The sequence below is a fragment of the Glycine max genome, chromosome 20 (assembly GCF_000004515.6).
Source record: "Glycine max cultivar Williams 82 chromosome 20, Glycine_max_v4.0, whole genome shotgun sequence".
NCBI lineage: Eukaryota > Viridiplantae > Streptophyta > Magnoliopsida > Fabales > Fabaceae > Glycine > Glycine max.
The window spans coordinates 46,866,747-46,889,000 of NC_038256.2; the positions used below are offsets into that span (position 1 = coordinate 46,866,747).

The 22,254-nt window shown below is 31.8% G+C and overlaps 4 protein-coding genes and 1 non-coding gene across 5 annotated transcripts; 4 read left to right on the forward strand and 1 right to left on the reverse strand.

Annotated features, from left to right (window-relative positions):
- The first annotated feature begins 801 nt into the window (after positions 1–801).
- Positions 802–4,736, forward strand: LOC100792179 (uncharacterized). The gene is made up of 4 exons (XM_003556476.5): positions 802–1,055; positions 2,255–2,604; positions 2,955–3,289; positions 4,456–4,736. Exons 1-4 carry the CDS (start codon positions 959–961, stop codon positions 4,580–4,582), a joined length of 909 nt encoding a protein of 302 aa, XP_003556524.1. The 5' UTR covers positions 802–958; the 3' UTR covers positions 4,583–4,736.
- A 1,959-nt stretch (positions 4,737–6,695) lies between these two features.
- LOC100791657 (60S ribosomal protein L18) lies at positions 6,696–9,185 on the forward strand. Its single transcript, XM_003556475.5, has 5 exons — positions 6,696–6,872; positions 6,969–7,058; positions 7,702–7,830; positions 7,917–8,099; positions 8,861–9,185. Exons 1-5 carry the CDS (start codon positions 6,870–6,872, stop codon positions 9,017–9,019), a joined length of 564 nt encoding a protein of 187 aa, XP_003556523.1. The 5' UTR covers positions 6,696–6,869; the 3' UTR covers positions 9,020–9,185.
- LOC113000848 (small nucleolar RNA snoR53Y) lies at positions 7,430–7,514 on the forward strand. Its single transcript, XR_003266169.1, has one exon. It is a non-coding gene; the product is annotated as a small nucleolar RNA snoR53Y (small nucleolar RNA).
- Positions 9,186–12,122: 2,937 nt separating the features above from the next.
- On the reverse strand, positions 12,123–13,928 carry LOC100791126 (epoxide hydrolase A). The gene is made up of 3 exons (XM_041013483.1): positions 13,161–13,928; positions 12,637–12,881; positions 12,123–12,562 (listed from the first exon to the last, which is right to left on the reverse strand). Exons 1-3 carry the CDS (start codon positions 13,632–13,634, stop codon positions 12,313–12,315), a joined length of 969 nt encoding a protein of 322 aa, XP_040869417.1. The 5' UTR covers positions 13,635–13,928; the 3' UTR covers positions 12,123–12,312.
- Positions 13,929–21,025: 7,097 nt separating this feature from the next.
- Positions 21,026–21,456, forward strand: LOC106797713 (soluble epoxide hydrolase). The gene is made up of 2 exons (XM_014772568.1): positions 21,026–21,217; positions 21,304–21,456. The coding sequence occupies exons 1-2, from the start codon at positions 21,026–21,028 to the stop codon at positions 21,454–21,456; spliced, it is 345 nt and encodes a 114-aa protein (XP_014628054.1).
- The last annotated feature ends 798 nt before the right edge of the window (positions 21,457–22,254 follow it).

A 22,254-nucleotide genomic window follows, 5' to 3' on the forward strand; every position in this document is an offset into this window, starting at 1 on the left:
TCAGTCGCCCGCAAGAACTGTATTTTCTCTATCTGGAGGCAAGTCTTTTTCAAGCTAAATTGTTCTCCTTATATATAATAGTCGTTCAAACAGTTAAAAAAATAGTTTAACTTGTTGCACATGACCTTTTATTAAAAAAATACTGCTACTAGGATTGTCTTAGTAACATGAAATTTGGGATATATACATAACTTAATTTTGATACTCATTGTTGTCGTACAAGGAAGAGACAAAAGAAAAGAGAAATTTAAAATATAATAAATAATGAGTAGAGAGAGATAAACATAAATAATGTTGAATAAATTATTGTATGCCTATCACATCTCTTATTAATATATTTTTATCATACAATTTTCATGTAATTAATGATATTGATTTTGTTTATCTAAAGAAAATAAAATCTTGTAGGTGTGAAGGAGTATGTTTATTAGGCAATGTCTCTTAGGGATAATAATGTTAGAGTTTTATATTGAGTAAAATAAATTATTTGATACTAAACTTAAGGCATGTCACTTAATGGACTATATTTTGTGTTAGACTCTCCTCATATACTTTAAGTCCTAACAAAATTCTTATTAGATGTTTGAGTAGTGTTTTATACTAACAACATATATAATCTACATGCAGAAAATAATCAATAAGGCTGATATTTTAAACATGCCTATTTGTGTCAATTAAAAAATCTCTCCAGAGTAAAGAGAGATTCTACCAACTTCAAGGATGTTTAATTCTTGTAATCTGTTAGAAAATATTCCATATAAAAATGTGTTTTGTTCAGGCTTGGGTGTGGGCTCGTAGGTATGACATACAGTGGCCCAAATACGTTGTTTCTCAGATTTCGGCTTAAAGTTTTTCGGCCTTGAAGTATTTACAAAAAAAAAATCAAAGAGTTGGAAGCTTTTCCATTGGATTGAATTGCACCGTGTTTGGGTGCAGTCGTAATGGTGGTTTAGCGGGTATGGATTGGAAGCAGTACCGACTCGGACCCAAGAACATGGATTGTGGCTTCCTGCTTTTGCTCCTCTTCTTCCATCTCTTCCTTCCTCACTCCTCTGGTTTACCTTCCTCTCTCTCTTTCTAACATAAAAATCTTCTATTCTATTGATTTGCAATTTTTATTTGTTATTCATTATTCGATCATGATGTCAAGCTTAAGCAGGGGGATACACACAAATAAAAAAAAAGGGAATTTCTTTTATTCCTTGTGTAGTTTGAAGAGTTAGTTAGTTAGTTAGTTGTGTGATAGTTTAGGATCCGGCCAATTCTTAAATTTTGTTCCTTTCTCATACTCTGGAGTGGTTATGACTTACGAATCCCCCCTTCTTAAATTGTGATCTTTGATCTCATGTGCATGATTCCATCTCTCTCAGATAGGGAATTCTATCAGACCCAAATCAACTAAATGGGACTAATTTATGGGCTCAGGTGTTGATATAAAGGAAAAAGGGTCCTGTGGAGGTTCCAAATTTTACATCGGACAAGCTTTCTCCAGCCAACTAGGAACCTTAATTTTGTTGGGAACTTGCCTTAAACTGGTGTTATACAATTTAAAAACACATGTATATCATGTATGTACTTGCATTGTCCCTCTGTTTTTTCCTTCTTCCTCACGGAAACGCACATGGATCAATGCAATCTATCAATTTCTTGTCTTTATCATTTGGCTTAGCTTGTTGGGATCAGTTTTTCATTCTAGTTTCTGCACACTTTTTGTTTCATCAACTAAAGCTAGGCAATTGGGCAAGCTTCTCATTACTGTATGCACGTCATATAGTAACTAGTAAGCATGACTTTGTTGGAAATTTATCATGGTAATAAATCCTGATCATAAATTCACAATGAGTAGTTAACTACTTTGTTTTGTGTAAGCATATTGTGGGTCATAATTGGCAGAACATGTATAGGTGTTACTTTTATGTCATAATCACAATCTTCCTTGTAATTATTATTACATTTTCTACATTCTTTGTTTGCAAGTAATAATGTGTTTAATGTACATAGAACCAAGTAGAGAGTGCCTCTTTAAATAAGGAAGGGGGGGGGGGGGTATTGCATCTTGTGATCAAATGTATAAGTATAGCAATCAGCTGGTTATGCAGTTGAACAAAGTAACTACTCAAATGGGATGTCTAAAAAATTGTTTTCGTAGTTCAATGTTTTAATCTCATTTTATCTAACTTGTTACTGCTCCTTTGCAGAATAGGATTCATCTATGCATTTAGTTTTCAATTCTCTTTATCTTTTCTGAATGCAGGTAAACCCAGTGGAGTGTGTGTTTCTCAAGGAGGTCGTTTTCCTCCCTTCAAATCCGAAGGTGGTGCTCCCAAAAATGGTCCTAAAGATTTGACTCTTTGCCGGATTTTTCGCAAAAAGACTTGCTGCGATGTAACCCATACTCATCCTGCACTTCTGTCTGTAAGGAAGCTTGCTTCTACTGGGGAAGCTACCCAAGAGTGCTTACACTTATGGGAACTGTTGGAGTGTTCCATATGCGATCCACGTGTTGGTACTCAGCCTGGACCCCCTCTTATTTGTGCATCTTTATGCGAGAGAATTTATGAGGCATGCTCAAATGCTTACTTCTCTATGGATGTGAAAACACAAGTACATGGATGGCTGTCACTTTTCAAAATTGTCTGTACAAGATTATGAAAATAAGTTCAGTGTCCTGCATCAGCTGGTAAAGAAACAAAAGTTTGCATAGTTTTGGGAGTCATTTTGTTTACTTTTCTTTTCCCAAACATTCATTTGAGAAGCTGTTGTACAGTGTAGACAGTTCACAGGATTGGTTGTTAATAATTCATAACATAATGTTTTTAAGTTTTTAGATCTTCCTTCAGTATTTTTTTGAGGGATAGAGAGTTCAGCATGTATATTTTTTCCTTTTTAATACCAGAACATGGAATTTTAACTTGTCACCTTATACCCATTTTTTGATTGACTTGAAATACCAGATTCTAGCACCTTGTGGAGTAAATGACTTTGTATGTGGTAGGGCTGCTGAATGGGTCTCCAATGGTACAGATCTTTGTCTTGCTGCAGGTTTTCGAGTGAAACCATCCGATATTGTAGATATTGCCTCAGAAGAAACTTCTTGCTATGGCGATAAAGCAAGTCTAGGTTCTGTTGTCGATTCATGGAAGGCTTCACAGTTTGAGTTGACCGAGAAAGGTGAGAGCTTGAGGATGTTGGATGATTTCCAGCAATGGGCAAGGGAAATGCCATTTGGTGAAAGAGTTTCTTGGGCTATAGGGGGGATGGTTCTAACAGCAGGCTTGATGTTTATAAGGTCAGAATGTAGTCCTTTGTCTTTCCAATTATTGAGTAGCTGTGCATTTTTGTATGCTCCTATCAATGTCAGGCAAGTCAAAAAGACAAAACATGTTGGAAATGTGGATTATTAGGAGTGGTTCTTCATGTTTTTCCTCTTAATGTGAATTTAGGCCTAACTCAACCCCAGAAGCTAGTTCAAGGAGTGAGGGTTGTCCCTCACTTATATATTCTAACTTGACTTTATTTTTAGCCGATGTGGGACTTGGGTTTTTCTTAACACACCCCCTCATGCCCCGCATTTCTTGGGCTTGGTGCGTGAACAATAATGGTGGGTGACCCTTTTTTTGATTAATCTTGAATATGGGACTTGAGTTTTTCCCAATACACCCCCTCATGCCCACCATTTCTTGGGCTTTTTGGTGTGTGAATAACAATAGTGGGTGATCCTTTGGATTAATCTTGAATATGCTCTGATATCATCTTAGAATCTTAGAATGTGAGTTTAGGCCTAATTCAACCTCAAAAGTCAGCTCAAAGGGTCCCTCATCCCTCATTTATATATTCTAACTTGGCTTTATTTTTAGCCAATGTGAGACTTGGATTTTTCCCAACATATCCCCTCACGTCCCGTATTTCTTGGGCTTGGTGCGTGAACAACAATGGTGGATGACCCTTTTTTTGATTAATCTTGAATATGTGACTTGGATTTTTCCTAATATTTCCTTTTCCAAAGTATTGTTTTAATCCCGTTTTTCTTTACTCGGTACATGCTGTCTAATGGAATTAATATTTTCCCCTTTGACATAGTGCCGAATTCAAATACAGTTGCATCTTGAACAGAATCTTGGAATTTGTTATTGACTTTCTTTTTGTAGTGTTTAGTGTACATTCATTGAGAAATGTTTCTTTTATAAAAAGTTAATTGGTAGAAGTTCTCTTCTATTTGACCTGGCTTCTCTGCTGTGTCCGTGTTGTCCATTCAAAAAGACATCGTTTTGAAGGGACAACTTAAAAAGGGACAACAGAGAAGTCAATTTCCTCTTCTATTAGCTTATGATAAAACTTATTTCCTTTTTTCTTTTTTTTTTTCCTACGAGTGATTATAAAGAATTTTATTCTAACAGGCCTATAATTATTGTTGGAATGATGCTTATTTTCTATTTATGTATGCTAATCATGTAGCAAAAGGAAAAGCCATAACCAACGCCAGAAACTAGCAGCTATAAAGCGAACTGCAAGGAAGCTTGAAAGCAGGATGATGGAACAACGGCCTTCTAATGCTCAAGAAAATAGAAGAGTTTCTAGATAAGTGTTACCTTGTATGTGATGTTAAGAACATAATTAGTTTTACTAATTTGTAGGTGAATCTCGAGTTGTACGTACTCTTGCTTTCACGATCTATCTTCTTTTTGCCATATGATTTTAGACAAAAGTATAAGTTGGTTATAAAGGAGTTTTCCGCATGGTCTCGTGGCTTTTCTCTATAGAAAAATACAGCATAGAACCTGCGTTCTCGTTAAACTGTACTATTTTCACTACTAAGGACATGATTACCATTGTGTTTGGTTGAAAGGGATAAAAAGAAGTGAAATAGTGAAAGAGAGTAAAGATAGATGAAATATTTAAATTAAAGTTGGTTGCTAGATAAACAAAAGAAAAAAAATAGCTTTATTAAAGATAATTCTTATTATGCTTCTTGTTGAATACATGTTTTTACTTTTATTTCCATGACAAAATGTTTTTTTTAAATTTTATTTTTATAACATAGACATATAATATATTATCCTAATGCATACATAATAATATGGCAATCCGAGAGTAAATTTGTTAAAATTGGTGATATAAACGATTATGCCTAATTTATTTATTTATTTTTACTTAAACATGTATAATCGATTAATGATGTTTCCTCTAACCCCTCACCAGTGCATGAAGCATTGCAATGCTTTGAATTGCTTTGTAGGATCGACGCACTCTAGCTCTCCTAGCTCAACCTCTACTTTCACAATACCAATCACCCTGTCATCAATGATAAATTCGAACGTAAACGGAAAAATGATTGCCAGAATAATGTGCTTTAGTGTTTCCACATAAGGTTTCACCATGACCACCTACGTGCTTCACGGTCTTCAAGAACAAGAAAGAAACAAAAAACAGAATAGAAGAAGGAACCCAAAAAAGAAGGAAGAATTAACTGTAACAAATGAGGTACGAAGTCACTGTACAAAATATAAGACAATAAGTCACTGCAAAGTCTACAATCTTTATCTCTCTTTTATTATGTGACCCACTTCACTATTGCTTAAATCTTTACATTGTGGGCCCGTTTGTTACATAGTAAAAAAATAATTTATTTAGTTATTTTCTAATAACCTCCATAACATTATTTTTAAATTCTTTTTTTTAATGTCAAAATTATTCATAATAAGTGAGAAGAGAGAGACTCATTTTAGATTAGATTAGGATTATTGAGATTTTTGGGGTTTCATTTTGTCCACTAAGGTAATAATTAAACAAGGATTATTGGGTGATTTGGCTCTATCTTGACGGACTAGATTAAATTACATTACCTTTGCATTTTAATTTGATTACAACTTTTCTATGGTTTTCCTTCTCATTAATTATTTTTCTGTCTCGCACACTAAACACCTTTCTCCACGCAGGCAAGATTATATTCCTGGGGTCCTTGATATAAGACATCATTCATAAGGAATTGTTGGTCCATTCTATAAGATATTTTATAATTCTTATGAAACATTTAATTTCTCCCCACTATTTATTCTTATTAAATACTCTAAATATTTATGGTATTTATTGATAGTGAAACATAATACTCTTAAATTTTAATATTTTTACATCACTCAGTAATAAATTAGTGATTATTAGTAAAGGTAAAATAGGTACATTAGTAATATTTTTCTTAAAAACCCAATAAAACTAATTTATTTACCTATTTTTATTGGTTTGCTGAATTATATATTATAAATGTCTTATATTAAGGGCCAGAGGGAATATTTCATTACTTTGGATACATTTTGGAATAAGACTATCTAAAAAATATCTAGGATAATCAAGGATGATGTATCAGTTTTCTATGCATGTTTCATTTTTCCACTGTGATGGGTATGGATGTTCTTCTTTTTAAAATTAGTTTTGAATTTGATTTTAATTTTTTTTGCCCTTTTGTTTTCCTTTTGCCATGGTTTCTATGATTTTATCACCACCAAAGAGAGGATATATATTTTTTGTGTGAAGAAAAACGAATAAAGAGAATTATAAGAGAGAAACAAAGAAAAAGTTAATTTAGGGAAAGAAAAAGAAGATAAAAATAAGTAAATAACAATTGCCTTGCTTTTTTTTTTTTTTCCCTCTCAGAGGTTTTGGCAACATATATTCGAAGTCCATACGTGAAAAAACGGGCCAAATCTACTAGGTGAAGTGCTGGGCTTATATTTCGGAACTAAAACCCAGCCCATCCTGAGGCCAGGAATTATGCAAAGCAAAAGGAGTCAAAAACCCTAGTTTCCTTGATATCTAATAAATTGCAGGTGTAGCAGCAGAGAGTGCGGTAGGCTCTTCCGAGACCCGAAGCAGCCATGGTTGTTCTTTTTCCTCTCTCTTGTTGTTCTGTTTCTTGAGGGATCTTCTTCTTCTTCTTCTGTTTCTAACAAATTTCATTTGAATTGGACACACAGGGGATCGATCTCAAGGCCGGAGGTAAGAGCAAAAAGACCAAAAGAACAGCACCCAAGTCCAATGATATCTATCTCAAGCTCTTGGTCAAGGTTTGTTTCAAATCACTTCTCTTGTGTTTTTTCTGGTCAATGATGATAAATATTATGAGACCTTCACCATTGCAAGGTCTGGGAATATATTTTTCCACATTTGTCTCAGCCACCTTCTCTTAGATGCCACATACTCTTTATTTTAATTTTCAACTACTCGACATGTGATGTTTTTAAAACCAGTTAAGACCGTTTGATTGAACTTTTTTTTTTTTTTTTTGTGAAACTGCAATTCTTTTGTTGTTGTCTGCCTTGTTTTTATCACGTCTTTGCAGATCCACTGTAATCTGTATATATTTTAGCCTAAAGTTTGCTTAACGTTATCTGCGTTAAATCTTTTTGTGACAATTTTGTGCCTGTAAAGGATAGAGGTTCCCAATGATGTTTTTGCTCTTTTACCATGCTAATTCTGATTACATATGATTAATGCTTTTAGATTGTTATACTGAGGGAGCTAGTCTATTTCATTGTTACTTAACATTATTGATGTAAAAGTTTACACATGTTTTTGGAGATATCCTCTATTAGTTTCAGAAGCATTTGTTCTTAAAGATTTCTTTTTTCTTACTTTTGAATGTATGTTTACATAATTTATTCCTTTAGTTATGCTTTGAATGATTCTAATTAGTTTTTACATGACCAGCTTTATCGCTTCCTTGTTCGGAGAACTGGCAGCAACTTCAATGCTGTTATACTTAAGAGATTGTTCATGAGCAAGGTTAACAAACCCCCATTGTCTTTGTCAAGGTTGATTAAGTATACGAAGGGGAAGGTTTGTCTTTTCTTCTCCATAGTAATTTTTGTGGTTTGATTTGTCACAGTTTCAATTGGTTTATTTTTTAAAATTAATCTTTGTAGGAAGATAAGATTGCAGTGGTGGTGGGGTCTATAACCGATGATATTCGTGTTTATGAAGTTCCACCATTGAAAGTTACAGCACTCAGGTTTACAGAGACTGCCCGTGCAAGAATTGAGAAGGCAGGCGGTGAATGCTTGACGTTTGATCAGTTGGCTCTCAGGGCTCCTCTGGGACAGAACACGGTATGTAGAGATGGCACTATGGGCATTTGTCATTTTCTGAGTGATTATGAGTTGTTGTACTTGCCAAATGATTGAAGGTTCAAATATGTTTTTGATCTTTCTTGATATCACAAGTTAGCATTTGGTCCCTCATTTTTAAAAAGAATCTAGCCCTCAATTTTTTCATGTATGACTTTTAATCCTCCATTCCTTTGTCTGTTTTGTTCATTAAGTGTCACATTTGCTTACTCATTTGGTCTATCAAATATCCAAGTATCATGCATTTCCCATTTGGAATAAACAACAAAGAGTAATGAAGGGGCTATATGGGCAAACGGAAAATTTTACAAGGACTAAATTGTTTTTTTTTTTTAAAAAAACGAGGGATTAAATGAGAAACATGGGATACTTAGAACCTGAAACCTATTTATGAGTTGTATTAGTTCTGTTCCAGATTATTGACCATATGCTCTTGGTTGAAATTTTTAGGTTATGGAATTTGTTGTCTCTCTGATCCCTAGCATAAGAATCACTACTTTTCTTTTGCAGTCAGTTACTTAAAACATTTGATTACTGAAATTGGTGAAATCTTTACTTAATATTTATTGTATTTGATCAAAGTTTTTCTTAATTTTTATTTGTTCGGGTCTCTTAAGATTTTTTATATGCTCTGCATTTCCTCTATTGCCTTGGCTGTTTGTGTAAATGTTGAGTGTATTTTGATTGAACAAACTTGGATATGCTGAGGCCATGATCTTATTTTAAAAAATTATTGGATGCAGGTCCTTCTTAGAGGCCCAAAGAATGCTCGCGAAGCTGTGAAGCACTTTGGTCCTGCTCCTGGTGTCCCTCACAGCCACACCAAGCCTTATGTTCGAGCAAAGGGAAGGAAGTTTGAGAGGGCTAGAGGAAGGAGGAACAGCCGAGGATTTAGGGTTTGATGTGATAAAATAGCGTGCTATTCTCTGAAATTCAAATTTTCCTTATATCTTAGACAGTTGAGGCAGTTTTCTTGTTATTTGTGTTCTGATAATACGATTTTCTGTATGAAGTTTTCATTCTTGGCTCCTTTATTCTCCAATGAAGTGTCTTTTTGTCAAGCTTTAACTCAGTTTTGATGCTAGAAAATGGATAGTCGTTAGTTATGTGATGCATGCTTGTTCTTTAAGAATCAGACATGAACCTTGTCTTCTACTTACCTATTAACAATATGCTGGCATGGCTAAAGTGTACACCCTTATTCTTTTACTCTTACGTAACTCAGTAAATTACGAAATTCTCGACCACTGAGCTACTAATTTTCACCCCAATGCTTGGTAGATGTGCGGGACTCATCTATAGTTTGCAGACATTTTTTTAGTAGTCAACAGTCATACACTTTGGCTGCGTGCCAGTAAAACATTTTATTCTTGATTAAAATTAATTAAAAACTATAAAAGTACGGAATAATTCATTAAATAAGTGTGATTCATAAAAAAAATTAGTCAATAATAATATATTAGAGAAGGTTGCTAGCATTTTCTAAATCACTTTAAATGATAATGATAAAGTCATTGCTGATGTGCTGTGTTATCCTTTTTTAGAAATTGACTTAAACTACATTGAATTTGAACTCTCTAGTCCTCGACAAAGTTGACATAGCATTTAGCTTTACCGTGATTAGTTTGAAATCGAATATTTAATTTTGTATACATTGTTATCAATTGGAATACTAAGTACAAGATTTAGAGAATGGTCATTTGCTTCTTCAATACTAATTATGAATCTGATAATTTTGTGGTTTTATTTCTTTATGCACGGACAAGTGGTATCTGAAACTCTAATATAGAATGTAGCTGGGACTTGGGATCACTGATTTATGGACTTAATTTATACTATTTACATTCAAATGAGAATGCTTTATTATGTAGGTGGTAATAAGAGAGCTTTTGATTTGCATCCTCGCCTTTAGAATGATTCAGTTTCAGAAATTGTTAATAAAGTCATAAATGTGATTGCTCACGTTTTCTGCTGCTTCTTGGTTGTTGAAGTGTGCACATGTTTCTTGAAACCACCGTTGTGGATACACTCCTTCGTCCCCGGGAAAGTGTACATTGATGATTCCTATTCCAGTCCATGGTGCTGTGAGCTCCCAATTTCTGCAAAAACATTGAAGATGCTATTAACCACAATTTCTGCAAACCCTTATAGAAGCTCTAATATCACCGATCAGTCTCCAACTCTCCCCGACCGTCAATGTTTTTTTATATCTCTTATCAGCGGAAAGATAGACTCGACAACGCTTCTACATCCGCATTTCCATTGTGTTATATTGTATATAAATTAAAGAGAAAAAACTCATGTATTCTTGGAAAAAAATATTTCTTATATTTCTTAAAAAAACATATTTCAAGTTTTTCAGAATAAACAAATTTAAAGAAAGTAGTGGAATAATTTTTAAAATCCCAATGAAAATATTTAAGTAATATTGTTTTATTTAAGAAAATAGTGAGATAATATTGAAATCTTAAATTTAAAAAGTTATTGTTCTTTCTAAATAAAAATAATTAGTTTACTGAGAGTGATTTAGTAAAAAGAAGACAGAAGAGAATAGTGTGCGGTGGTTTTATTTGGTAGTATGTAGTGGGGTGGTTTGGAATTTTATTATTAGAAAAATTGAGAGCCTTTTTATTTTATGTAAAAAAAATGAAATTGAGAGCTGTTTAATAAATGTTTAAAATAAATAGATGAATAGGAATAAAACAATAAAACGAGTTATAAAAACAATTATTAAAGTGAAGAAAATATTAAAATACCAAAATGAAGTAAAAACTGAGCCAATTTTCTTTGATATACTTTTTTTACTTCTTGTTGCTTTATAATAATTGTATTTTATTATGTATTAATATATATATATATATATAATAATTTAATTTTAGTGTGACCACTTTTCTTTTTTCTTCCATTTAGGCATAACAATTGAACCAAGGGGGTATAGTAGGTATGGAAGTATTGAAAATCCAATAGTATAGTGTTCATTTCTTACACATAAAAAAAATGACAATTGAAGGTTCCATGCCATTAGAAAATGTTCGTGACAATTTATTAATTAGTTATGTATGATTCATTAGAAAAGATTCATCACAATAAAATTAGTTGTGTTAGGTTCAGGGTAAAGAAAAGTAGAGGGAAGCGAAAGTTTTAACATTTTAATTAAAAAATAAGATAGAAAAGAGATAAAAAAATAGATTTATTTATAAAGAAATTACTATTTTATTTTAATGATTTTTCTTCAATTAAATAGTATTGTTATTTGTGTTTTTTCTATCACCCAAAGAAATCATTCGTGTCTATTGGGAACTTAAATAAATAAATAATTTTTAAACATACACAGTGTTGTGATGTTCAAAGATTAATTAAATTTTAAATTCAAGTACTAATTATAAGAGCTATTATATTAATGAATTGAGCTAGAGAAAAAAAAAAGACACTACATATAAGAGATTTAGATTAGTAGAAGGGATGAGACAAAAGAAAATGGACAAAGTGTTGATATGTGATTCAATCACACTATATTGTGTTCAGATAATTCTTTTCATGTGACTTTTTGAACTTATAGAATATTTTTTACTTCATTTAACTTATTAATTAATAAGATTTAATTTGTTCAACTAATTTTGTGTTTTTATAATTAAAAAACTCACATATGAAATTGTAAATCACTTTTGTCTTATTCTATTTTATTTAGAATTAAATATATTATTTACATTCCAATGATATGATTGTTTTCAACTTTTAATTAAAAAATGTAAGATGGAACGATCTAAAAATGCAACAAAATAATATATTTGGTATAACTATAATTTAATATTTTAAATTAAACATAAATTGGTTTATTTCATTTTATTTTACATTGCATATTTATTATGTTCAATTCATCCATCAATAGAGAACTTGATTGATGAATATCCGAACTTGATTCTCCTTGCACCTATGTAATATTGGTAATAAAAGAATAACATTATTATTCTATTAAATAAGTTAGACATTATTTAAGTAATTATGTGATAAAAAGTAATATTGATTGATATCATACAGGATAGCATTCATTTTGACCAAAGATTACATACTTGAGTCAAACTCCAAATTTGCAATCTAGACGCGCACTAAAACGGTATGATTTTATTCGGGTTGATTGAAACAGAAAACGGCACAAAGTTGTGGACATAATGGAATGATTAAGCACTGATGAGAATCAGAACTTCTTAATGAAGTCGTAGATGTGATTGCTCACGTCCTCTGCTGCTTCTTGGTTGTTGAAGTGTGCAACCCCTTCCTGCACCACCACTTCCTCTAAAGTTGGCACATCTTTCTTGAAACCACCGTTGTGGATATACTCCTTCATCCCCGGAGAAGTGTACACCAAGTCAACGCCACCTGTGATGAACTTAACCGGTACATCTACGATGCCTGCTCCAGTCCATGGTGCTGTCAGTTCCCAATTTCTACAAACCATTCAAAATTCTGTTAGCTACAATAAACAAGATTCATAACCCCGTATAAAAGAATAGGAACTCACAAATTGAGGTTTCTGTAGTAGTTCAAGCCTCCAGAGAAGCCAGTCTTGTTGAATTTAGTAACATAATAATCAAGATCTTCTTGAGAGATCCAAGAGGGCAAGGTGTCTGGAGTAACTGGATTAAATCCAGTTCCATACTCCCCTTTTGGAAAAGTGGGTGGACCGGTTTTGCGCGTTGTAAGTATGTTCTTCATCAGATACGCAGTGTCAACGCCAGCCATCTCAGCTTCCATCTTCCCTGGTTCCTATGTCACGACAGTGACATCAAATCAAAATTCAAACATAGTACCATCGGATCTACAATGATTTATGTGGGGAGGGTCTAATTTTTTTTTGGATACCTGTTATAACTCATCATATTTTTTTGAAAATAATTTAAAAACTATCCATATAAAAAAATCGAAAAAAGATTGCACGGTAAAATTCCCGATTGATGTGTGTACCATATAAGTAATTACTCAATCAAAAATACTTTTTGTCTGTGTGGAATAATAAGGAAAGAAGAGACAGAGTGATTGATTTACCTGGAATCTGCAGATGTAGTAGTCATCTCCATACAAGGAATGGAAAAAGTCAACGGTTTTCTGTTTGGGGTTTCTTCCGAGGAAGGGGCGGAAGGGGACACTGAGGCACACATAAGCCTTGATTCTGTCTGGTCGGAACAAGCAGAGGTACCAACCGATGATGGCACCCCAATCATGAGCCACCAGGAACACTTTGTCCACACCCAGAGAGTCGATGAGAGCAATGATATCACCCACCAGATGAAAACACGTGTAGCTGTTCACCGTAGAAGGGGCCTCTGTGTCACCGTAGCCACGGAGATCAGGTGCCACCGCACGGTAACCGAGGGAGCTCAGAGCTAGAATCTGGTGGCGCCATGAGTACCAGAGTTCTGGGAAGCCGTGCAAGAACAACACCACTGCTCCTTCTCCTTTCTCTGCAACATGCATCTTTATGCCGTTCACTTCCACCGTTCTGTGCTCTATGCTCTCCATCTCTCTCTCTCTCTACCTTCTGCAGCTAAACTCGGCAATTCAACAATCCAAACACGCCTCCTTTAATGTTATTACAAAATATTTTCTTTGCTATCATTCAATGTAGTCCGCCTAACCATGCTATAAACTGGGCAATTCAACAATCCAAACATGCCTCCTTTAATGTTATTACAAAATATTTTCTTTGCTATCATTCAATGTAGTCGGCCTAACCATGCTATCATATTTTTACATTTTAGGTTCATGGACGGCTTGTGGACCCATGGTTATGGACCAATTTTTTTAAATGATATATGGTTATGTCATATTTTTTGGTGTGCCCAGCTTAATCCGCAAATTATGCGGGTTTGGTCCGCGGATCCCACGGGTTGTCCGCAGTCCGTGTTATATTTGATTTATGTAACCCTGATCCAATTACATTATGTTTGATTCTCTTTTTTTCACTTTAAACTTTTCTTTTTAAAATAACAAATAAAGAAAGAAATATATTAGATAAGATAAAGATTTAAAGATAAAAATAAAAGATTTAAATTAAAAGATGATAAAGATAAGAAAGGATAAAATAAGAAAAATAAAAAATAACATAAATAAGAGATTAAGATAAAAAAAAGATAAGTGATAATCTACTAAAAATTTTCCTTTTTGATATTTTTTCGATCATTTTCTCTTTTAATCTATCATTTTTTCATAGCTGCAACTCATAAATAATAAAAATATTAATTCTTATCATTTAAGCCAAAAATAATTGTTAAATAAATATTTTTAAAGATATTTCAATATATTTTTATTATAAAAAATAGCTCATCATATTTAGTAATTATTATTGTAGCAGGCTAAGAACACTCTTTCTCCTCACGGTTTTTCTCCACCCCGCAGTCACACATGCGTGCAAGTCACGCAAGACATACGACTTTTTTCCTTACAAGAAAAATAAAACGCGACTCATACTCACGCAGTCACGCGACACACCACAACGGCACAGTCTCGGCCCACCACCACGCTACCATGCAAAGTACATTTTTTCTCTCCCTAAAATTTGTTTTTATCCTATTTTTGTTGGGACTGATTCATTATTGTTGAACTCTTAAATTCTATGCCTCCTTTCTTAATTTTGTCACAGAGATACTTTTGTTTTCACTAACTTATTACACCCATCACACTTCACTTGTCAATTATTTATTTCCTTTCTATTTCTACAATATTACATAGAGATCAACCGAATTATACTTAGTTGATTCTTTAATATGTTCTCTATTACTAGTAATTTTTTAATTATTATTATATGATAAAATCATGGGATAAGGGAATGAACCACGAAACTCTTGATTTGCAAGTTATGAACATGATGAATTGAGTTTTTGTGTGATTTATTTGAATTTAGAATTGAGTTCATTTAATTTTATTATTTCAGATTTTAAATATGGATTCTTTTGAAGTTAATGTTGATGAGAATGACAATGAGAGTATTGATGTGGATGTGCATGAAAATGTTATTCATGAAGATAAACTTATTGAGTCTAAAATGCAAAAAAAAAAAGGGCTAGAAATTATTCATCACATGTGTGGAGTTTTTATGAGAAACCTGTCATGCATAGTGATGAAAAAGTGAGGAGTAAATGCAAATATTGTTTGAAAGATTATGTGGGCGGTGACAATAAGAATGAGACTTCAACCTTACAACGTCATATGGGGAAATGTGATGTATATTTGAAGACGCATTCTAATAGTGATGTTGGAAATATTATTCTCGATCATGCTAGGAGATTATGAAATAAAAAAAATAGATCAAAGTGTGGTATATGAGATGATATCTATGATGATTATTGAGCAGGATCTTCCATTCTCTTTTGTTGAACATAGAAGGTTTAAAGAGTTATTACAATATTTGCATCCTGATGTGAAGGTACCCTCTAGGTGTGTTGCTACCATGAATGTGAACAATCTGTATGAATTTGAAAAGAAAAAAATGAAATGCATGTTGTCTAAAGTCCCTAGTAGAATAAGCTTGACATTTGATGTGTGGACATCTTGTACTTCTGAGGGTTATATTTCAATAACTGTACATTATGTTGATGCAAATTGAAAGTTGAATAGTAAAATGCTTAATTTTTCTCATTTTCCTCCTCCACACTTGGGGCGTGAGATGACTAAAGTTATATATGGTTTTTTTGGAAGAATGGGGGATTGAGCAGAAAATATTTTCATTAACTCTAGATAATGTTTCTTTGAATGATAAAATGCAAGACTATTTGAGGAATTTTTTTTTTTTGCATGCATTGTTTAGTAAGTGGTGGTGAATTTTTCATATACGATGTTGTGCTCACATTTTAAACCTTATTGTTCAAGAGGAGTTGAAAGTAATCGTTCCTGCTGTAAACAAAATTAGAGAAAGCATTAAGTATGTTAAGGGATTAGAGGGTAGAATGCAAGTTTTTAAAACTTGTGTTGCAAAAGTTGGTGGTATTCATACAAAGATGGGTTTGCGCTTAGATGTCATTACTAGGTGGAATTCTACTTTTCTGATGCTTGAGAGTGCCCTTATATATCAACGTGCTTTTTGTAGTCTTGCATTTGATGATAGGAGCTATTCAAGTTGCCCTACTAATGAAGAATGGGAGAGAGGACAAAAAATGTGTGATTTTTTGCGTCCTTTTTTTTCAAATCACAGAGTTGATATCTAGTTCCTCTTACTCAACGTCTAATTTGTATTTCATGCAAGTGTGGAAAATTGAATGTTTATTGCTTCAAAATTTGAGTAATGAAGATGAGTTGATTAGAACAATGGCAATTGATATGAAAACAAAGTTTGATAAATATTGGAGTGATTATAACAATGTGCTTTCCTTTGGGTGCATTCTAGATTCACATTGTAAAATCAAACTTTTGAAGTATTGTTATTCAAATCTTGATCCAATATCTTGTCAAGCAAAGTTGAAAGTTGTGGAACACGAGTTGTATATTCTATATAATGAGTATGTTCAAATGTATTCCAAAGAAACAAGAAGCAATGCTGGTTTAAGTCAAGGTTCATCACAAGAGACTATGACTACTACTAGTAGTATTGCTCAAGTTGATGTTATGGATGTAAGTCAAGGTTTCTCTTAATTTTTTTAACTACCAATCATTTATTCTTATTTACTTTGTCTAACTATTTTTTATTTTTGTGGAATTAATGTAGGAGTTTATAAAATTTGAAGATGAAGATGTGTCACAAATGGGTAAATCTCAACTAGATACATATTTGGAAGAGGCAAATCTTTCAAATAAATATCATCCCAATCTTGATGTTTTGCAATATTGGAAGGATAATCAAGCTCAGTTTCTGGATCTTTCATTATTGGCTTCTGATATTTTAAGCATCAAAATTACAACGATGACTTTCGAATCAGCATTTAGTATTGGCTTACGGGTACTTAACAAATATTGAATTAGGTTTCTTGTTGACAACGTACAAGTCTTGAAATGTATTAAAAATTAGTTACTAGGATTTGATATGCAAGGTAAATAATATGTAATAATTATTGTCTTTTAATCACTTAACTTGACTTTATTCTAATATTTATTATTATTTTGAGTTTTAGGAAAAGAAGATGAAGATGTGGAGATGGAGAAAGCTCAACTTACTTCAAATATGGAATCATTTGTTACTGGAGATGTTTAAATTTCATATTTTAGATTTATTACTTGAATTTTCTTTTGTTAAGACATTATTTATTTTATTAATGTAATTGATTAATTATTGAAATTTTTATTTACATTTATATTGAACTTAATTTGATTGTATTGTATTTTTATTAAAATTCAATTTTGTTTTAAAATTAGGCCCGCGGACCGGCCTATTTGACCCGCGGGTCGGGGATGGACCAATTTATTTGGTCCGTGTAAGAAGCGGGACGGACTAACCCGGATCGCTGCCAATGCGAACTTATGCGGTCGGGTCTTATGCGGTCGGGGCTTACCCACCTCTACTTATCACTATCTTTAAAAAATTTAAAGAGATAGACGCATGTAGGTCTTTTTGATAAGTTGTGTTTTTAATTTTTTATTTGTCTAAATCAGTTGAAGAAAAATTAAAAATATGATTTATAAATGTAATTTTTTCTTTAAATTTCTTGATAATGTAATGAGTCATGAGACTCCTGGTGTCATTATTACATCAAGTAATAATGTTACTTGGCATTGAGATCTAAAACGATTAATATAGGAAAAGTATATATACAAAAAATGTTAAAATATTATTTGAGATTAAAAGCAAAAATCCAAAAATACTAGGGACCAAAAGGATATTAAACAAAAATGAATTTTGCTAGTTTTACTGCCTCAACAAAAGTTGGCCGGAGCTTGTTAAATCTTTAGAGGATTTTCGTATTATGTGAATAAGTTTTCGAAGCCAGTATGAAATCACATGTTTTAGAATGTAGACTATTTCGTTTGTGACCAATTAAATTCATGGATTTGAGATCAGGTTATGGTTCATAATTTAGCTTACAAAAATAGATAAGCTTTCGTTCACACCATAGTTTGGACCTTTTTACATGAAAATCCATAAACATGCATCGTTTAACGATTTTTATTTTAAAAAGTTGCTAGCGAAAGAATTAGTTTCTTTAAAAAAAATATCTGTATGGAAAAAGATAAAGAAATTTAAAAACTATTTTATCTAAATAATAAAATGGAATAAACTTTAAAATATAAATATAATTTTAAAATTTTGATATTCCTATATCTAAAATTAAAATATTTTACCTTTTAATAAAGTCTTTGGTGTGTTGTTCTTGTTCTATCAGTCGCTTATCATTTTGCTAATATAATATAGTTTGTGATAAAGTCGAGTATAACAAATTATAATAATGAATGGGACGCCGACCTCTTGTTAGAACCTGCAAGCAGACAACGCAATGAGATGCAGCAAAAGATACTATGTTAGTTTCATAATTAAGTTGCATGTTTTCATACTTTTCCCGGTTTCTATATATTAACATAAATGAAAATTCCCTACAATTGCTTTTTTAATATAAGGTTTTTCCCGGATTTAAATTACAAAAACAAAAGTTGCACTCAAACTTGTACTTAGACATTATTTCCTTTTCCTTAAAATTTTGTTAGCACAAAAAATAAAAAATAAAAACTGCACGCACACTTGCTCCTTCTATTCTCCAAATTATGAAACAAGAGTATGTTTGATCTAATTAAAAGTTTAAAAGTTAGTTGGAAATTGAAAAAAAAAAGGTTTAGTAATTGAAATTTAAAAAATTAAGAATATTGTTAAGTTAATTTATTAAATTATAAATATTTAATAAAATTATTTGTTAAAGCAATTGATATGGACATATTTATATGATATTTTATATAAATTTTAATTTTACTTAATTGAAAAAAAATATACTTTGCAATAGTTATAATTTTATTTTTTTTTTAGTAAATTTTAAACTCTTATAATTTTCTAAAATAGTGAAGAAATCAAAATAGTGAAGAAATGAAAATGATAGTATATATAGTTAGATGTAGCGAATAGACTTTCCTAAAAAACAAAAAGATGTAGAGGATAAACTACGCAATGGTGAAAAAAATTTAGGTGCTAGAGATGAGATTATTAGTGTTGAATTGTAAAGTAATAATATGTGGATATTTTATTATTTTAAATATTTTATCAATATTTTTTTTATCCCTCGTCTTATAATAGTATATAATTTATTATACCTATATATGTTTTATTAGGTGTTGAATAAATTTTTGAATGTTATGTATATTTTTCCAATTGTGAAAAATAAAATAACTTTGTAAAATAATTTTAAACATTTAATTATAAATTGTATATTTATTAATTTTTATAAAATTATCTTAAAATCATACCGATAATAATTTATGATGGGATGATCCGTAAAATTAATATTCGTAAAATTAGTATTTATAAGTACTTTTGAGAAAAATGAGATTAAAAGGAGAACCGGAAAAAGGAGCTAGTTGTTGTTTTTTACGGGAAAAAAGGAAGTGGATTGCTTCTTGTAAGTATAAGAAGAAGATAATGTCCATTATATTATTCTTAATTTGATGATATATATAAGATAATGTTCATTATATTATTCTCACTTTTAGCTTTTTATTATATAAAATATTAATAATGATAGATAATAAAATTATTTTCATTTTATTATAATAATTATTATTTGGATATTTTCATATTATACTATTTATTTTAACCATTATATTATTCAAAATATTTATTTTATTATAACAACTTATACTTCAAGATATTATATAATATTGTTGGATGATAGGTTTTTTTATTATTTTATTTTTTTAACAGTTTAATATTAAATTATTTATTTTAACCATTACTTTATTGATCTATTAACGTTAATTATTTTGAAAATTTTTAATATTATAGTACCTAAGGATATTTTAACCGTCACACAAATGAATTAAGCTGTTGAAAGTGTGATGTTTTCAACCAGAGATTGATAAGATCCTGCATTTTCAATTATGCAAACTCATTAGGGGGAGGAGTAAAGGGTCTAGATTTTGGAGCCATCAGCAATTCTCCTCCAAACTGGAGGACTCAGCAACCCCCATGAATGTCAGAGCATGCATCCAGATTAGATATGGACTTCCCATGCCATCCAATACACTTCCAGACTCTCTCCTTCAAAGTAGCTTTTTCCTTTCTCCCAACCAAACATGGAATTCTTAAGTACTTCATTTACTTGGACAGCATATCCAACACATGAGATGGGATCTAAGTTACTGCATTAGTTTGGGAAAAAAATTGTCCCAAAATAAGTATTATTTTTTTCATTAATACTCCCAATAAATGTAATTTTAATTTTTAAATATAATATTAATATTATTATCTTTCATTTATTTATTATTATTTTGTTTGTATAAAATAATTTAGTACCACACTTATTTTATTTTAGTAGTAGGAGAGTAAAATTATAATTATATGCGTATAACTGTAGAAGTCGTCTTTGTTTATATATATAAGTTATAATTAGCATCGAATTTATAAGTGACGAGTGCTCCTTCGTTCTTACATTATAATACGATTATTATGTGATCATATACATAACTTATGTGAATCAACCCAACAAGTTATTGGAATTGACACAATTAATTAGTGTGAACCGATTAGTTTCTTGGAATTGACCAAATTAAAAAAGAAATTTGTAGTTGGTTGGAAGCTAGAATTCCGGGGTATTACGTCCCGCTAAATGACAAGGGACATCACAAATTATACTCAATAAATAAATATATCATGTTTAACTAACGGAGGTTAAGGTATCGGAAAATTGAATATAAATAAGTGTATTTGGATTGTTGAATTGCGACGGGAGCTAGCAGAAGATAACTAATTAAAGAGAGAGAGATGGGTGGAAGTGAATGGGATAAAGATGCATTTTGCGGAGAAAGGGGAAGGGCCAGTGGTGTTGTTCTTGCATGGCTTCCCTGATCTCTGGTACTGCTGGCGCAACCAGATTCTGAATCTGAGCGAACTGGGTTACCATGCAGTGGCCCCCGATCTCCGAGGCTACGGTGACACCCAAGTCCTAGGCCACGATCATGATAAAGCGAGCAGATACACAGTTCTAGAGCTGGTGGAGTCGACCAAGTGCCGGTTAAGTTCATTACAGGTAACCTTGGCTTGTTATACTCACTCGAGACAACGCAGGACTATATCTTCAACGGTGGTTTCAAGCAAGATGTGCCATCTTTGGAGGAAGTGAAAGTGCTTCCTGGGGTTGGACACTTCAGCATCGCAGCAGAGGCAGCAGACAGAGTCAACACTGAAATTTATAACTTTATTCACAAGTTCCCAAACTGATCGATCATCGTTTCTTTCTCTCCGCAACCGAGTGTTTTACGTTGAAACTCGAATAAAATCACACCTTTGTGTGTGCGCTCGTGTTCTGTGTTTGACTCAACTTATGGTTGTAAACTTAATTTGGTCAACATGGAGTTTGAGTCAAGTTACAAGTTATTATAGTTGTGAACTTTCGTCAAGTACTTTTTTATAAAAAAATGTTGTTTGGAATTTGAATAATATAAATTAATATGACTGTGTGCCAATTGCATTTTGTCTCACCATTCATCTATCTAGCTACAACAGAACTGAGAATGTTTAAAATTGAACCAGATACTTAGTGATTTGTCAATTTTTTTTTTAAATCTAAAACATTTTAAAAAAAATCTAAAAAATCACATGTTTTGATTCATTTTTTCAAATCTTGTTATCAAACTTGAACCAATCCAATCCGCATAATATTATATTTGTTACATGAAAAAAAAATTGTGATCAAAATCATTATTTACCGTATACAAAACAGACCCGGCCGGCTAGTATTTAAAATCTAAAACAACTAACAAAATCTAACCAATAATCCCATACAATATTTTACATATTTTTTAGATTTTTTGATAGTCTAAAAAATCACGTACACTAGAAACTCTTTAAATTAATACTCGGTAAATTAATAAACTCTCTAAAATAATAAATTTGTCCAGACTTGGGCCAATGTAAAAAATTGAAAAACTTAATAAAATAATAAGATAATAATTTTTCGTGAGATTCTTTTATAATTTTCGGTCCCAAAAAAATCATAAATTAATAATTCATAGAACT

Coding starts and splice junctions, on each gene's coding strand:
- LOC100792179 (XM_003556476.5), top strand. CDS start 959: ATGGATTGGAAGCAGTACCGACTCGGACCCAAGAACATGGATTGTGGC. Junction 2,605..2,954: donor CTATGGATGTGAAAACACAA/GTACATGGATGG, acceptor TTGAAATACCAG/ATTCTAGCACCTTGTGGAGT. Junction 3,290..4,455: donor GCAGGCTTGATGTTTATAAG/GTCAGAATGTAG, acceptor CTAATCATGTAG/CAAAAGGAAAAGCCATAACC.
- LOC100791657 (XM_003556475.5), top strand. Junction 7,831..7,916: donor TTAAGTATACGAAGGGGAAG/GTTTGTCTTTTC, acceptor TAATCTTTGTAG/GAAGATAAGATTGCAGTGGT. Junction 8,100..8,860: donor CTCCTCTGGGACAGAACACG/GTATGTAGAGAT, acceptor TATTGGATGCAG/GTCCTTCTTAGAGGCCCAAA.
- LOC100791126 (XM_041013483.1), bottom strand. CDS start 13,634: ATGGAGAGCATAGAGCACAGAACGGTGGAAGTGAACGGCATAAAGATG. Junction 12,882..13,160: donor ACTACATCTGCAGATTCCAG/GTAAATCAATCA, acceptor GTCGTGACATAG/GAACCAGGGAAGATGGAAGC. Junction 12,563..12,636: donor TACTACAGAAACCTCAATTT/GTGAGTTCCTAT, acceptor AATGGTTTGTAG/AAATTGGGAACTGACAGCAC.
- LOC106797713 (XM_014772568.1), top strand. CDS start 21,026: ATGCATTTTGCGGAGAAAGGGGAAGGGCCAGTGGTGTTGTTCTTGCAT. Junction 21,218..21,303: donor ATAAAGCGAGCAGATACACA/GTTCTAGAGCTG, acceptor GAGACAACGCAG/GACTATATCTTCAACGGTGG.